The sequence below is a fragment of the Wyeomyia smithii genome, chromosome 1 (assembly GCF_029784165.1).
Source record: "Wyeomyia smithii strain HCP4-BCI-WySm-NY-G18 chromosome 1, ASM2978416v1, whole genome shotgun sequence".
Classification (NCBI taxonomy): Eukaryota; Metazoa; Arthropoda; class Insecta; order Diptera; family Culicidae; genus Wyeomyia; species Wyeomyia smithii.
The window spans coordinates 198,057,468-198,074,391 of NC_073694.1; the positions used below are offsets into that span (position 1 = coordinate 198,057,468).

Below are 16,924 nucleotides of genomic sequence, written 5' to 3' on the forward strand. Positions count from 1 at the left end.
AGTTTTGTTTTTAGATCAAATTTATGCTTTCAAAGGACAATGCAACAAACTGTTGCAGCAGACGCGGCGCGAATTTCCTCGTAATTCGATTTTTATGCAATTGTTGTTATGCAGGATTCAAATTCAAATCTAACTCGAGTGCACTGCACTGTTAGTAGGGGTTACGTGCAAACCGAAAATAAATGTGCAAGCAAGTTTTAAAACTCACTTGGATACGAGTGCAAAGTCACACTGCCTACTCTGGTAAAAAGTGATAGAAATGAATAGTGAAGTGGATAAAAAGTGTAATGTGTAGTAGAAAATGAATTAATTTCTTCAGTTATTTCTGTGAAAAGGGATTTTTGACGTAGAATTACGTCTTACGGCAACATACACAGGGGGCCAGTTTCATTACAGGGATCCAATTTCAAAAACCAAAAACATCGAGAGCAAATCAACCAAGCACCCGTCCAAATGGAGAAAGTTGTAATCTGATTGTTCGAACTGTTGCACTATTGAAAATTGTCAAGCCTTGTCGAAACGCAAATGTCAACCTCTGATTGGTCGCACAATGCTTCTTTCCCTAACAAGGTCGACAGAATATACCTAGTTGACTAATAATGCGCGCTTTGTGTTTTATGTATAATTCATTCCATGATTGTGTCGATACCACACGGACTGCTGGATGGCAGCAGATAACAGAAATGCAGCACTTACGCTATTGCGTCTTAAAACAAAACGGTTATAGTTCGACATCACGATTTCCAACTTCATACTCATGTCTACCGTCGGCAGCATAAAACATGCACGATCTGCTTCCATGCGACTTTAGTCATATCTATTTTTTCAGTTATCCCAACCCACAACGTGCAAAAAATCTATGTCAGAGCGGATATTGCGCGCTATCTGGACCATGAAGCATTTATGCGATAATTGAACGAAATTTGCAACTACAGCAACTAGTCTTTTCCAAGGCTGCTAAATATATTTGGAAGAGCATAATGAATGGTTATTACTAAATTACAACTTTGATTACAGTTTGATGCTGCTGCAATTGCCCAGCAGTGTGAAGTATTTTACGATTCATTAACACTGTGCATCACAAGCGGTATATGCAAAACAAATCCGATTCCAAACAGAAAAGTTCAGCCAGTTCTGCTCACGGCGCTGAGTCCGTTTTAGAAAATTCATAACACTTCATTAACAAATATGTAACGTCTTAAAGAAGACGGTTGTTACGAGAACGGAAACATCTTCTTCCTTCAAGCCGTGCAACACACGATACATGTTATATTGTTGCCTTCATAAGGCAACAATTGGTTGACAAGAGGAATGTAACAATTTACTTGGAGCAGCAAACGTACGGCGGTCTGAACCTTGCGGCAAGTGTAATAGTAGAACGTTTGTTGTAATCCGCCAACCGGGAAGCAACCGAAAATGTTTCAACTTACACCGAGGTTTGACCTGTTGTGACGAAATTCCTTGCTCCTTTGTCGCTTGCCTCTGGTGCCATCTCAATGATGATACATTTGTTGCCAGGTACACAGTTGACGATAAAATAATGCGCTTTCACGCTCAAATTTCGCTTATATACCGACAAACGGTGAGCAGCGTAGCCCGTCCTCTTTTTTACGAACGTAGTAGAATGATATAACTGGAAATAATTATTCCAGTTATCTCATTCCACTACGTGCGTAAAAAATCTTTGTCAGAGTGGATATCGCGCGCTATCTGGACCATGAAGCGTTTATGCGATAATTGAATGAAATTTGCAACTGCAGCAACCAGTCTTTTTCAAGGCTGCTAAATATATTTGGAAGAGCATAATGAATGGTTATTACTAAATTGCAACTTTGATTGCAGTTTGATGCTGCTGCAATTGCGCAGCAGTGTGATGTATATTACGATTCATTAACACTGTGCATCACAAGCGGTATATGCGAAACAAATCCGTAAATGTCAATTTACTAAGTTTTCATCATTACAAACCAGTCACTTCTTACAGCATCTCGATCATACTCATGGTTCATAACAATTTACAGAAGGGGCATCTTTGCCGATTGAGGATTCCGGCCTTTTTCCGGTTAAACTCCGTCTTCTTACAGTATCATGAAATACAAACAATCTTCATATTCATATACTTGACCATAGATTCCGACGATAACTTCGGAAAATTAAAATTCTTTCTGCTTTGTTTATTTTAAACATTTAACAAGGCTGAAATTATTAACTGTTACTGCACAGTTTAATTGTCTGGTAAATACAACTAATATCAAACATTTCCATATTTCCAAAGCTATTGCAAAAAATTATTGACATAAGACAGGCTGTCGTAATTCTACGTTAACCTTGCGGTCGTTTCGTATAAACAACCTCTTCCACTTTTTTGATTTCTTTATTATTGTGTTTTCTCGCCTAAATATCAAACTCACATTTGGACGGCGAAGCAAAATAAATATTTTCTTCATTCAAAACAGTTCGTTTCTAGTTGCATAACTTAGTTTCGGTAGGCTTTCTAACATAGGCATACACTGCTGTTGCAGACATTCTCTGTGTCACCTAGCTTATTATCATAATCTGTAGATAACTCTCATCGTTGCCGTGCTTGGATGCTGTCCCGGTTCACAGCGATGTCACACTTAACAAAGCTGGGGACGAGTTCTGAACCATTGTTCAGCAAAATCTGACAAAAGGCAAACATATTTTAGGTCAAATTGATCTTATTTCGAAACACACTACCGAACCTTTTCCAACGCATCAACGTATCTTTGCATGGCCTCTTCCTTCGGCATGTCCGCTAGGCGGTTCCACGCGTTCCACTTAGTTCTGAAATAACTAATGTCGAATCAAACCGTCCGATCAAGAGACCGTACACTCGCTTACCTGCCAATTAAATCCCAGAATGGTGGTTGCCTCTCCGGACATCTTCCCTTAGTGGCTTGCTTGTAAAGCGAATAAAACATCAACTGTGTTTCTTTGTTCGGTTGGTAAGGTCCTGAAGAGATGAAGGAAAGCTTTCTGATTAAACTCAAATCAAAACAGTAAATCAAACGCAGCACAAGCGCGTGGGAACCTTTCCCATGTGTGAGGTGGGGTCAAGGTTGGGTCGAATAATATAAATTCAACCGACGCTGGGGGACTGAAAAGGGTGGCATAAAACGCATCAGCGATCGACGATGAAGTTATATATATATATAGAAATGGCGAACAACTGCAGCAAAACATCTTCATCGCAGTCGGTTCGTTAAACCAGTTTTTGAAATCGATTTTAGGGTTTTAATTTTTCGTTCCGGATAGAAAACCTGTTTAATGCAGCAGTCTATTTGACCGCTAAAATTATGCTTAATATCAACAACATGCGCGTTCGGATAATGCACTCTGTTCTACATCTGGACAAGGTCATATGGTGTCTGTGAATACTTTCCAAAGTTTTCCGTTCTTAGTAGTAGGAGGTACTTGATCTGATTATGTCGCTAACTATTTCAACTGTGAGCTGTAATTATGGGCAGTTAAGAGTAATTAAGTAGATTGCTTTTGCTGCTCATACGATGGAAAAAATTATATTAGAAATCAAAAGTGGTTTTCCGATACCAGATGGTTTAGAATTTTACGAAGTGTAAATTCGGAAGTCCATGTGTCAAGCGAAACTTGTATGCAAATGGATAAAAAAATGCATGGAGTGGACCAGATTCTAGCCTTGTTTTTTTAAGAAATGAATTGACATTCAATCTTCATTTTTGATCGTTTTCCTCCATTCCCATTTTGGTTGATAATATGTACAAAGATTAATTACGTACAGGGTTTTGTTTTTTGCAAAAACGCTTTGCTATTTTTTTGAGCCTCCCAACAATGTGTGTAACGAACGTTAGGTAAACTTACTTTTTCCATAATTTTGAACAATGAGAATTCTTCAGTGAAATTAACTTAAATTTCTGTACAAGTCGGTTATTACTTTATAGGTATTTCGTCACAAAGTATCAAAATCGCAAAAGTATCAAAATAAAATTTTCGGGCATGACCTATTGAGCAATTTTAATTTGAAATAAATTTTCCACAGAAGTTTGACCTAGCAACCTGGATATTTTTCACGAGTGAACAAATGTTTTAGATTCGTAACTCATAGTAACCTATGACTACAGATCAATACAGAAAACAAGTAATTATCAATTTTCAATAATTTGGAGAATGTTATCACTAAGACGATATTTATTTTACCTGAGAAATTTACTGGCCATCATTATGTGGCTGTGGTAATTTATCCTAAAAATATCTTTTAATGTGCAATATACTAATTTAACAAATCTGGAAGATTTTTTTAAACTAATAATAAAAAAAAATCGAAACACGTTAAAAATCTATTCAAAAACTTAAATAAATTAAACTAGAAATAGTCACAGTTTCATCCGGGTTTTCTTACGCACCTTTTTGCGGCAGCTGCTGTATAACCTTAACCGCAACGTTGAAGTGTTCCTCTACAGACATCGCTAGGCTGACTAATCACTGAATTTTTGGTAAACCTTAATCAGCACATCCAATCTATAAATTAGCTATTTTACTAACGCGATAACACACTTTCACACGTGGTTACGAAAGGGAACACTGCATCTTCGCATCGGTAACGGTAACGATTGGTGTATAAATTTCTAAAATTGCTTTTACGAGTGGCTTCCGGCTAATCGGGTTATTCGCGTTGAAAGAGATTTTGAAGGCTGTTCGCACCTATGTGAGCACTCATATGTAATTGTCAAAATGTGCGTGATGACAAAAGCAAAAATATTTCCTTCTTTTTCGCATGCAAAAACCAAACAAATATCAGCAACACCGTCAACGCGAATGGCCCAAGCGTCTGCCAAATGAATTGAGCAGAGAAATAAAATTGAACCGTTCGTTCCGAATGCACAGTCAAGATTGATCCAGCAGTTTTCTTCGAATCTGTCTAGCGCTCAAACTGAGATACGAAACGTTTCATTCACGTACAAACGCTGACTGAATGCACGGCGGAATAGACCGCAGCTCAACCGGTCAGCCGATAGCTTAAGCCATGCGTTAAACTTTGGCGCCGATGAACTTCCTCAGATACCGATTTTTATTTTGCCCTAACGATCCGCTTTAATTTATTACTAAATAATTAATAAGGTCTAAAACGAAAATAGGGTTGACGTGCGTGGCTACTGTGCAGACGGAGCTCGAATTGGATCACGTCTGCATCAGACATCAGACACCGAACCGAGTGCATATCAGTAGACATTTGTCAGAGTCAGAGATTGCAAACTAAGCTTGAAGAGCTACTAGACCAAACTGCGAAAATTTCAAAATTTTCAGGGAAGATTATATAGACTGTTCCGAAAATTATAAATACCCCTTCATTCTTAAATGAAACAAAATGTATGAGTTTTTTTTATCATTGTAATCTCGAGTATGCTTAACAATAATACATATTTTCTTTCTAATTTTTATTCAATTCGTATCGTTGGCAGGATACTTTAACTATTTTTCTATAAAACCACTCATAAGCTCCTTCACAGTGCTTTCTCCGACCATTTTCACCACTTTCGGCCAACTTTCTTGAATTTTGCAACATTTTCTGCTGAATTTATGTTTTCTTAGCTTCGCCTTCGTCAAAGTCTAGAAAGTTTCGATTGGGCTTCAGAGCTAGGGCAGTTTGGTGGATTCGTCTCCTTTGGCACATATGAGTGAACCTTACATAGATGGTCCTATGGGTAAAAGATGCCATTTTGAAGCTAAAATTTCCAGACAGAGGATTGGTTTGATAATTTGATAATTTAAGCCAGACCGTTTTGGTATAAGGTCACCAAAGCAAAGACAGTAATTTTGTCCTTCCAGAAAAAGATACATCATGAGACAAAAAGAATATTTTAAGAAGAAAAAAACACGAAAATCTATTTTTATAAAAGACAAATTTTGTATGTATGTTGCAGCATAACTCTTAAATGCCTGAGCCGATTTCCACGAAACTTGGCATAGGAGTTTCTTTTACAAATGAGGTTGTCATAGCCTTATTTAAAAGGGGGAGGAGCAACACCTGAAGAAGGAAGGAGTGAAAAATCATTATTTTTTTTTAGCTTTTTGGGAACTTTTTGAATTAATTCGATAACTTTAGAGTCCAGAAGTTGATTTCCGGAGACCATCTGATGCCATTCACGAATCTTCCGGCGACTTCCGGTTTCTGAGGAGTAGTATACTGCCGTTCCAAGCATAGTTGTCCCATGTTCCACACAAATCTTGTGTGCGCTGGGACAACTGTGCTTGAAAGAGCACAACATTCATAAATCCTCCAAATAGTAGTATTTCCAGAACCAGGATGACGCTGACCCGATCAACCACTCTTTATGCACCTTTATGAAACGACAACAACTGAAAACAATCGATATAGGTTCAAAACTAATCGATAGCGATCGTTCTCGTATCATGAAGAAACTTAAAGAGTGGTTGGTCGGGTAGAGACCGGAAATTGACGAAAACTCGACTACATTTTTAGGTTTATTGAGGCAACTTTCGGTTTCTGGAATTCTGCGAAAATTGATTTTTTACTGCAATATGCTTTCAGAATCTGGATGACGATCAAAAACCAAATATCGATGTTCGACGCTACATTCATTGCCAAGAAAATAGACGCTATATCTGTTGCCAAGAAAATAGATGCCTGACACCAATAGCAGTACACAAAGAGCTGTTAAGGCTGATAAAAAAAACTCTTCAATAATTATATTTTCAGAACCGATAAATGCCGGAAGCGAAAACCGATGTAATTTTTCAGTCCGAAAAGACAACTTCCAGTTTACGGAAAGCTAAAAACACCACCTTGAGCCTGGAAAACGGTGACATTTATAGAAATGGTTTAGACAAATTAGCCCCACCATTCGTAACAATTACTTTTTCAAGAAAAAGTTTTATTTCATGTGAAACGACATTTTCCGGTGTTCTGCATACAAAATTAATCACCGTTGTTTCTATTTTTTTCCTCTGTGTGGACTCATCACTGCGATCAGAGACATTTTGATCTATTGTGATATTGCCCTGGTGTTTTCTGTATTCCGCACTTCATATTACTGACAGTATCACTATTGAAGTGAATAATACGCTTTTCATTTATATCCGTGCTTGCTCTTTTCTATCCTACCAATATCGCCAAGTTACAATTCCCTGAACTGAGGCTACACCTAACGTTCCTCTCTGGCCAGGTTTATTTTAAGAGGGACTTATTATGTCAAGAGGAAGGAGTCTTATCGAAACCTCATTCCTCCGTGCCAATATCGCCAATTACAATTCCCAGTAGAGAGTAAATATTTCTGAAATCAGTTTTATTATAGAAAGGACTTATTTTGTCAAGAGGAAGGAGTCTTATCGAACCTCGTTCCTCCTACCAACACCGCGTCACAATCGCAATTCCCTGAAGAGGCACTCAATGCTTCACACCTCTGGTCAGGTTTATTATAAGTAGGACTTATATTTTTGTCAAGAGGAAGGAGTCTTATCGAACCTCATTCCTCCAGCCAAGACCGCGTCATAATTACAATTTCCTGAAAAGAACTATTATACGTTACTTAGAACAGTTTTATTATAAGAGGGACTTTTTTGTTAGGATGAAATTCAGCAAGGGTACTATAGAATTCAGCTTGAAGGAAGGGTATGTAGTGGAGAGCCTGAGAATGGACCCATGTTAAAGTCCTTTGACAACCAAATGGCCTGATTCTACTAAGATTCGAACCCACGACCACTCGCTTATCAAAGCGGACTCTGTAACCTCGCGGCTACGAAGCTCTCTCCGTTGTTTCTATTGATCACTATACTAGTTTTTTTTATAATATCTTAAGCGGGTGAAGTTATTAAAAAACATCCAATCTGCTTTGATCGATTTTTGAACGACTACCACGACCTATGAATACTTTTCATGACAAATTTTCTGCATAATTTGATAACGGAAAGTCCATTCTAGCGTTCTGGATGAAAAATACGTTTGAAAAGATTGTTGAGGCTGAACTATTGCCGAATAAAAATTTATCAATAACATCGATCGAACAAGATAATACGGCATCCATAAATGACGTAACGCTTATAGGGAGGAGTACCCTTGAGCGTTACGAATTGTTTCATTGGGAAAGGGGGAAGTAAGATCAGCATAGTATAACAAAAAAAAATCTGGAAAGCCTATAATTTTACTTTACAAAACGAGCATTTTTATTAAGAAAATTTCAAAATAATGCACGTAAAATTTACCGGGAAAAGTGGCTGACTCTCATCCACCTTCTTTTCACGTAACTTTTGCCGATTTCTCGAAAGCCGTTCATGTGTTAGTGTGTTAGTGTCAACTTCAGTGTCAATCATCTACGTGTTGTTCAGGTAATTTAATTATAACATGATTTTCACGTATCTTTTTACGTGATATTTAGATGAAACCATAAACAGAACGCATAAATAGGATACACAGCGCATGAATAAAAATATAATTTATTTTCAAACACTAAAAAACAATTACTTGTTTAGAATCGAGATTTCCGACAGGAGAAAACAGGAATGGCCAGAACGATGTCAACCATTCATAGTTTTGACTCGCAGCTTGCGCAGGAGGTGTTCCACTTGAAAATGACTGTTAATCTTAATATTATTCTGGCTACCCGAAAAAAAAAACACATTAAAAAAACATTAAAAAAACTTAAAAATTGCTATAATTGTACATAGCTATACCATAATTTAACTATGTTTTTCATTGTAGATACCTCAACATTAAATATCATTGTCCAGAACAATAAAAAACATCGTTTTTGCCATTTTAACCATGAAAAAGGGGGGTCGTTATGTATCTTAACAGCATTTTGTTCAAGCATTTCTCCCATACATTTAGAAGTCACTGCCAATGTTTTTCATGGTAAAATTATTGTCGGTGGTAGATTCAACAACAAAAAACGTCGTTAAAGCATGGTAATGACAACAATCGTTTACAAGCTTATGCAGTAAAAATACCGTGTTTTTTATGGTTACAATAAAAACACGGTTACAATAAAAACACGGTATTTTTACTGTAAGCTTGAAAACGATTGTTGTCATTACCATGCTTTAACAACGTTTTTTGTTGTTGAATATACCCCCGACAATAATTTTACCATGAAAAACATTGTCAGTGACTTCCAAATGTATGGGAGAAACGCTTGAAAAAATGCTGTTAAGATACATAACGACCCCCTTTTTTAATGGTAAAAATGGCAAAAACGATGTTTTTTATTGTTCTGGACAATGATATTTAAAGTAAAATTGATGTATCTACAATGAAAAACAAAGTTAAATTATGGTATAGCTATGTACAATTACAGCAATTTTTAAGTTTTTTAATGTTTTTTAATGTTATTTTTTTCGGGTACTTACCTTGCGTGTTTTCTAATATTGAATTATCTGGAGCAGCTCAGGAGTTCTTTGTACGCCATACTGACTTTTTTTGCATACTAAAAATTCACGTAAATTCCGTTGTCGGAAACGTCACACCACAGCCGCACTAACACTACCGAAGTCAAAACACACAAATACCAACGCGCTCAAACTATTTAAATTATAAAGTGACCGATTTACGTGAATTGACAGTGAATTGTACGTGAAATTTAGGTGAAAGTTACTAATGTTACGTAAAATGGCAGATTTTGTGAAGGTCAGGCACTTACGTAAGTTTTTCAGGTGGGTTTTACGTGCCTATTTTTCAGAGTACAGCGTTTTTATGAGGGGAGCGTCGTTACGGGGAGCGTAGTTAAGGGGTCGAAAAATTGGGGTTTTTACATTACATAATTTAAGGATGTCGCTTAAGAGTTTCTGAATTCTATCTTGGTGAGATGAAAAGTGTTACGAAAAGTAAGTGATAGGGAGAGAATGGAGGAGGTGAGAAGTTAAGTCGATGGCTGATTTGGAAAAGAAAATGCTTTTTTAAAAAAATTGGTCAGGGGGTTGTGATGAATAAAACGTATTGATGATTACAAATATTTTAAGAGTTAAAACGGCTTGTTTGATTGGTGTAACCTTTTCGGCAAAGTTGTAGATAATTATTTTATATTTTTGAAAAAATATTCATTCTGATGAAATAAAAAATATTTTTTTTTTGTGAAAAAAAGTTGGAAGAAAAATTCAAAATTAATTAGCTGAAAAAGCTCATTATTTAAAAATCTTTTTTTTTTATATAATTTGTCCGAAAAAGGAGAAACGAGAAACAAAAATGCTAAAATTTCCCAAAGGAAAAATAATTTAGGCCAGAACGTTTGGTTTTGGAATTGATGGGTTAAGGTTTAGTATAAGAGACAGGTAGAGATATTTTCTTCATTTGAGAGAGATGAGAAAAAATTATAATTAAAATCGAAAGAACGATATCAAATTCATGACATTACTGTAATTTTATATCTAAATCTAATGGGCGAAACCAGGATTCCATATTGTGCGTCAGACCCTAAATTCGTCCTGGATGATTGATTGATTGATGATTTTGATCTCACAAGAAACCCCAATTTTCGACTTCGTGGTGAAACTAAGAACACTCTTATGTTTAAAGAATTTTGAATTAAAAAATGGTAGGAATCTATTAGAGTTCTTGAAAATCATTGATTTTCTTTAGTGTGTTTGCAGCAACGAACTAAGAAATATCGTGCACACTGAAAATTTATTGTCGGGTCTCTGTGATTTTGCCAAGAACTGCACCACTGAGTGCTCGGTTAAAAAAATAATGACAGCTGTCACATTTTTTCGTAAATCTCGATTCACCTAACGGAAGCCGCGAATCCCGCAAAATTTAGCGAAATTTATAGAAAGCTGTGAAATGTAGCGAAAATAATGAAAAAATAGCAACATTCTGTGTCAATCATACGATATTTCGATTTGAAACCTGCGAAAATCACCAAAAACAGCAAGTTTAACTTGTAGCATTGTTATACACTGTGGTCTTTTTATACGCGGTTAGTTGTACCGCGTTGAGAAAATCCGCGTAATTTAAAAAAATCGCGTAAAATAACTCCATTCAATAAAAAGATAAGATTAAATATAATAGCACGTAAGTAAATGTAAACTTGAAAAATGATATAAAAATGGGGTTAAAGCTGGCAAATTTTACAGTGTGCTTTGGGCAGCCCGCTAGGTCAAAACTGGGTCAAAATCGAGCGAATTCGCGTTGACGGTGTTGCTGATATTTCTTTGGTTTTTGCATGCGAAAAAGAAGGAAGGAAATATTTTTGTTTTTGTCATCTAGCACATTTTGACAATTACATACGAGTGTTCACGTAGGTGCGAACAGCCTTCCAAATCTCTTTAAACGCGAACAACCCGAATGAAGAAGGGTTTTGACAGCAGTTAGTGCGCTTCCAGGTCAAAACGAGGTGAGCTGGAGGATAAAGAAATTCGCTAATAGACTCTGGTCAAAACGAGGTGAGCTGGTGGATTAAAAAAATCGCTAATAGAAAGGTGAAAAATAGTAGAAATTTTTTATTGGGTTCGCTTTGGTAAACACGGTAAACAAACCACTGGCAGCGATACCAGACGAAGAGATTTGTCTGCAAAACGTGAACTATTGAAGTGCGTTGCGTGCTCTGGTTCTATTTGAAACGGGGATTTTACGTTGATGTGTACTAGAATCCGATTTTTATGTTAATTTTATCCACATGTGTGCGAGTTTCGGGCAAACTTTTGCAGGATTTCCAGCAGATATGTTTAGATGTAGAGATGCTGCTATTATAAAAAATATCTGGCATCACTGGTGTCACGTATCAGTTGCCTTCAGTTATGCTACAGCAAAGATTCGAATTTCACACGATTTGGACGCTGTAGTTTGAAAAGAAGTTATTATTCATCATTTCATCATTTAATTTCGGTATTCTTCAATTCCCGTTTATAAACAATGGAATCCCACGGTTCCAATCTGTGTCGGACGTGCATGGCAAACATTGACGATCCCGATTCGTCGATTTCGCTGGTGGCACACCTGGAGGACGACTCCGCAGTTGGGGACGTCATATCGGAACTAACCGCGGTACAAGTGCAGGAGCATACCGATCTTCCCGGTCAGATTTGTGCATCTTGTCTAGAGGAACTGAAACGGTTCATCCAATTTATTCGCAAAGTCAGAGAAACGGATCGTACATTGCGACAAAGGCTTCGTGAGGAAATTGTGGAGGTTAAAGAAGAAACCGTTGAAATCGGCGAGGAGGAACTGTATCAGGACATAGAAACGTTGGATTTCGAAACTGAAATGATCGATGAAAAATACTCAGCGGCTGAGGTGAATTATGTGGAATGGAATGAAATACAGCCTGAAAAATCACATGCGGCAACATATGAAGTTTCTATTGTCGATGAAAGTTTGGAAGCTTCTTCAATGGATAATAAATCGGAATTAGAGTTTATTGGTTTTGAAGATTCCGCCGTGAAAGATGACGTAAGTGGAAACATGGATGAAGAACCCGTCGTTCTAGATCAGTCAATAGACACCGATAACAAAGACCCATCATTAAAAAAAGCATTGGATGATCTCGATGAAGTCGAGCGAAAATTGTTCCGGGTTATTGTGAGAACGAAAGGTGATTTCATCTGTTGCGCTTGTTTTCAAATTTTCAAGACGGAAGCTGCCCTGAAAGCTCATTGCGAGTGTCATAAGTCCAGGATGAGCTTCCACAAATCGCATAGTTGTCCGGTATGTTATCGAAGATACACGACACCACGAGCGGTTGAAACACATCGGAAGCAAGCTCGTGCATCGAAGATATACGAATGCACCCGATGCCGAGTTCGTTTAATTGACCCGAAACGGCGCCGGCAGCATGCTCATAATCATCCTACTAGAGAGCTACTCAACTCGTCGGTTTTAACTCCGATACGTCTTCAGCCGAACTATCGCAGAGGGCATATTTGTTGCGCACAAGCTTGTGGCCTCGCATTTCCGTCTGATGAATTGCTAATCGCTCATGCTCACGAGGCTCACAAAGTAAACAAATATGGTGCTAGCTTGCCGGGCAAAAAGGAAAAACCGTTTGAGTGTAAAGTGTGCTTCAAACGGTTCCGTAACCGGGGAGGGTTACGAATGCATCAGAAACGAAAGTACAAAGAAACGGGTCAGCAGTGCTCTATCTGTGGGCTGAACCTTCCAACTACTGCGACCCTGGAGGCACACGAGCGAAAGCATAGGGACGAGAAACCGTTCCGATGCGAGGAGTGCTTCAAATGTTTCAGCAGCCCAGCATTCGTTAAGGCGCACATGTTGGTCCACTCTAACGATAAACCGTTCGTGTGTTCCTTCTGCGAGATGGCATTTCAGCGTAAAGCTGCTCTGCTGAACCACGAGCTGATACATACCGGGGCGCTTCCGTTTCCGTGTGAACTTTGCTCTAAAGCTTTCCGCGTCAAGCCGCGGCTTGAGCAACATATGCGCACTCACACCGGTGTGAGACCGTATCCGTGCAGGTAATTGGTCATAAGAATAGGGTTACAGTTTGTGGCACTAATTCCGTCATTGAATCCCTCAGGTATTGCGAAAAGTCCTTCGCGGATCATAGTAACCGACAGCGGCACGAGATGGGGCATACTGGTATGTGCTAATGACATCGCTTTTCCATACAAGCAAATTATTAAACACAAATTTTAACTGTAGGTATCAAGCCCCACAAATGCTCGTACTGTGAGAAGACGTTTATCACAAGACGATTGCGGGGAGAACATGAACGGACGCATCGAAAAGCATTGAAGTAATTTTGGAAGCCCGTTATTACTAGTGATATGATCAAAGTAAAGATCTTTATTGGTGAAACCGTTTTTCATTTAACTTGATTTAAAGGTAATCGAATGTTTTTGTAAGAAAAGGCATAATGTCGTATAAATTAGATTAGACAGAACAGCGATGTATCCAATCACCTTGTGAATATGAAGATGCGACACATTATTCAATATCTTGTCTTCGTGGTTAGATTTCACAGATTGAAATATCAGTAATTTTACAAATTCTAGGCGTTCAAAAGCCTAACTTCTTTTAGTTAATAAGGGTAATTAGTCAAGCGTCAGTACAGCCAGCGTTTGAAGTGGAATTATTCGGAACTATTTCATTCATGCACATATATTTTGTTTATTAAAGTGATAAAAATATCGAATCAAGAAAAAAATACCGATATTCGAGACTTAGTGGACTTCACTTTGACTCTCGGTGTCAAAGTAATATGTTCGATAAATGAAATACTTTGTGAAGTACACTAAGGTCGCTTTTTACGCGGTTTTTTTAGGCGGATTCCGGAATTCACGCGGTTTTTTTACGCGGATTCCGGAATTTACGCGGTTTTTTTACGCGGATTCCGGAATTTACGCGGTTTTTTTTTACGCGACACGTATCCCCTGCGTAAAAAGCGACTTTAGTGTATAACGATGACTGATATTGAAGAAAAACAAACCTTTTTACTTCGTAGCACGTGCATCCTCCTGTACTGACCGCTAGCTAGATCGAAGGGTCCGACCGTAAACAGTAAACACACGTTATTTGTCCTTACGCTCTGATTGCGTAATACTGCTCGCGAGTAGCGCCTGGCAGCACTTTTTGTGCACGCAGAAGCTTCTGTCGTCGCCGAAACGCTTCAAGCATCCCTTGCACTGGAACGGTTTCTCACCTGTGTGAATGCTACGAGATATAAAGCGAATTGAAATTGAGTCGAAAACAACCAACTTCAGAACATATTACCGTGTGTGAATCTTCAGTTGAAACTTTCGCAGGAACGATTTAGTACAAAAGCTGCACTGGTACTGCTTTCCTTTCGTGTGCAGGATACCGTGCAGGGTTAGTTGATGTAAGCTGGTAAAAGTTTTGGGACATTCGGAACAGGTGTAAACGCGACCGTTCGAATGTTTAAGATCCATATGGTACTGAAGTTTTCGCTGGTTGACGTGGCGTAGGCCGCATTCCTTGCAGATATATCTATCCGTATGAAGAAGTTTGTGGGTTCTGAATTGGATTGACAACATAAACGTTTTCGAACAATGCGGACACCGGAACGCAGGGTATTGCTCATTAGTGTGCTCAACTCGAATATGCTCTTTCAGCTCACTACCCTTCGCAAATCGCAATCGACAGAGTTTGCAAGTTTCGTACTGTTGATAGTATTTTTTGGACGAATTTTGTTTCGAATGGTTCTTTTGCTTGTGCACGTAAAGCTGAGTGTAGTTTTTAAATTCTTGGTTGCACTCCGTGCAAACGTGCGGATTAACGCCTTCGTGAACCATGCTTTTGTGGTGCCGATAGTTTAGTAAACGGCGGAAGGTTGCTTCACACTGGTCACAGCTGTAAGGTTTTGCGTTGGTATGCAGAAGCATGTGCCGCTCGAGACTACTCTTTGTCGCGAACGTTTTGTCACACATATCACATTTTGGTTGGCCTGCCTTCCGGTGTACCTGTTGAATGTGTTCTCTGAGGCTATGGTTGTCGGTAATTTTACCGCACTGATCGCAGATTATTTCGTGCGATTTACTCACAACTCGTTGCACGTTGTGTTTCGCGGAATGCTTTTTATTTTCGTGCAGCTTAAGCCAAAACTTGGACCTAAACCGCATGGAACACATGACACACTTGAATGGTCGTTGGGATTCATCGTGCCGGCTGAGGTGACGATTGTAGACGTACAGCAAAGGGAAATCTAGTGAGCATTCGGTACAATGGTAGCCCTTTTCGGCGGTGTGGTTTTTGGTGAGATGAAGCATCAGTTGATTCGCGTCTGAATGAACCGTATTGCATATGTAGCAGTTTCGTTCCATTTTTTCCTTAACACTGATCGGTCGGTCGGTCGTTTTTGGACCGCTTATGGATTGCGATGTTATTGGATTTTGGTCAACTGTTGGTAGGCACTCATCACCACTAGTGTCCTGGTTGGCATCAAGATGTGGTTGTGTTGAAGATTCCGACACGGCCTCCTCGTCAACATCTTTAGCAATCTCTATTTGGATATCAAGGTACTGTACTGTCCCCTTACATTTTTGTAGTAATTCCTGGAAAGCCACCTCCGATCGAGTGAACTTTGAGAGAAGGAATGTAATTATTTCAATCTGGGCAACGCAAGGCAGACACAGCAACTTTAAAAATTGATTCTCGTCAACACTCAGACCCAATGTTACGAGCAGCGATGTAATTTTTTTCTCATCTATAGTGCCCTCCAGAGATACCATTTCCTTGATTGGATAAAAAGCTAAGCATATTCTGCAACTGCCGATTTGCATACTGGTTTCATCACTAAACAGTGGACGAATTTTTCAGAACAGAACTTGATTAAGGTAATGATAATAGCACTCACCAATGCATAAATACAGAGGGTTCTTCATAGCTGCACAAATCCGCGTTCGAAAAATGAAAGCTGCATATTTCCGGCTGAATCTCACTCTCATCTACCTGCATTGAGTATCCGCTACCTATTTGGATAGCTTCGAGCCATCTTGTCGCCAAGGTGTTGTCGCTGGGAAACGACCTCAGTGTTCCATCCGTGTGTAGGCATGTGGGAACAATACATGGCATGATTTTCAATCAAGCAAAATAGAACCGCTTTTAAAAACTGATGATGAACAGAACATGTATACACAAAGTGTTATGCTTTGTTTTTGTTTTCTATGCTCCTGCATTCATCTGTCAATTGACATATACACTAGCATGAACATACATTCATAAAATATTCTACACGCAAAATCTCGCAAATTGTAACTTAACACAAAAGCAAAAATTCAGCAAAAATAAGTAAAGCACCTCTTACAACAAATATTCAATTTTAAGCGCTCTAAGCGGATTATAAATATTTTCAACCTACGTAAAGGTTGCTTGAATGCAAATTTGAATACACCGAGCAATTTTTGGGTATTTGCAATTAACTGTGTAATCCACATTATTGACATAAGGCAATCCACGGGTGACGTTTTTTTGCTTGTACGTTTGTTATTGTAGCTGTTTTTCAAG

The 16,924-nt window shown here is 38.5% G+C and overlaps 2 protein-coding genes across 4 annotated transcripts; one reads left to right on the forward strand and one right to left on the reverse strand.

The window, feature by feature from the left end:
- Positions 1–1,052: 1,052 nt before the first annotated feature.
- On the reverse strand, positions 1,053–16,580 carry LOC129717654 (acyl-CoA-binding domain-containing protein 5A-like). Of its 3 annotated transcripts, XM_055667723.1 has the most exons (6): positions 16,275–16,580; positions 14,675–16,213; positions 14,391–14,614; positions 2,863–2,974; positions 2,724–2,805; positions 1,114–2,662 (listed from the first exon to the last, which is right to left on the reverse strand). In XM_055667723.1, exons 1-3 carry the CDS (start codon positions 16,490–16,492, stop codon positions 14,473–14,475), a joined length of 1,899 nt encoding a protein of 632 aa, XP_055523698.1. In that variant the 5' UTR covers positions 16,493–16,580; the 3' UTR covers positions 1,114–2,662; positions 2,724–2,805; positions 2,863–2,974; positions 14,391–14,472. The 3 variants fall into 3 exon arrangements, with proteins under 3 accessions (XP_055523700.1, XP_055523698.1, XP_055523699.1); XM_055667725.1 differs by lacking the exons at positions 14,391–14,614; positions 14,675–16,213; positions 16,275–16,580 and adding an exon at positions 4,401–4,941 and having other exon boundaries at positions 1,053–2,662; XM_055667724.1 differs by lacking the exons at positions 1,114–2,662; positions 2,724–2,805; positions 2,863–2,974 and adding an exon at positions 13,703–14,334.
- On the forward strand, positions 11,744–13,759 carry LOC129717655 (zinc finger protein 892-like). Its single transcript, XM_055667726.1, has 3 exons — positions 11,744–13,416; positions 13,479–13,540; positions 13,604–13,759. Exons 1-3 carry the CDS (start codon positions 11,858–11,860, stop codon positions 13,699–13,701), a joined length of 1,719 nt encoding a protein of 572 aa, XP_055523701.1. The 5' UTR covers positions 11,744–11,857; the 3' UTR covers positions 13,702–13,759.
- Positions 16,581–16,924: the final 344 nt, after the last annotated feature.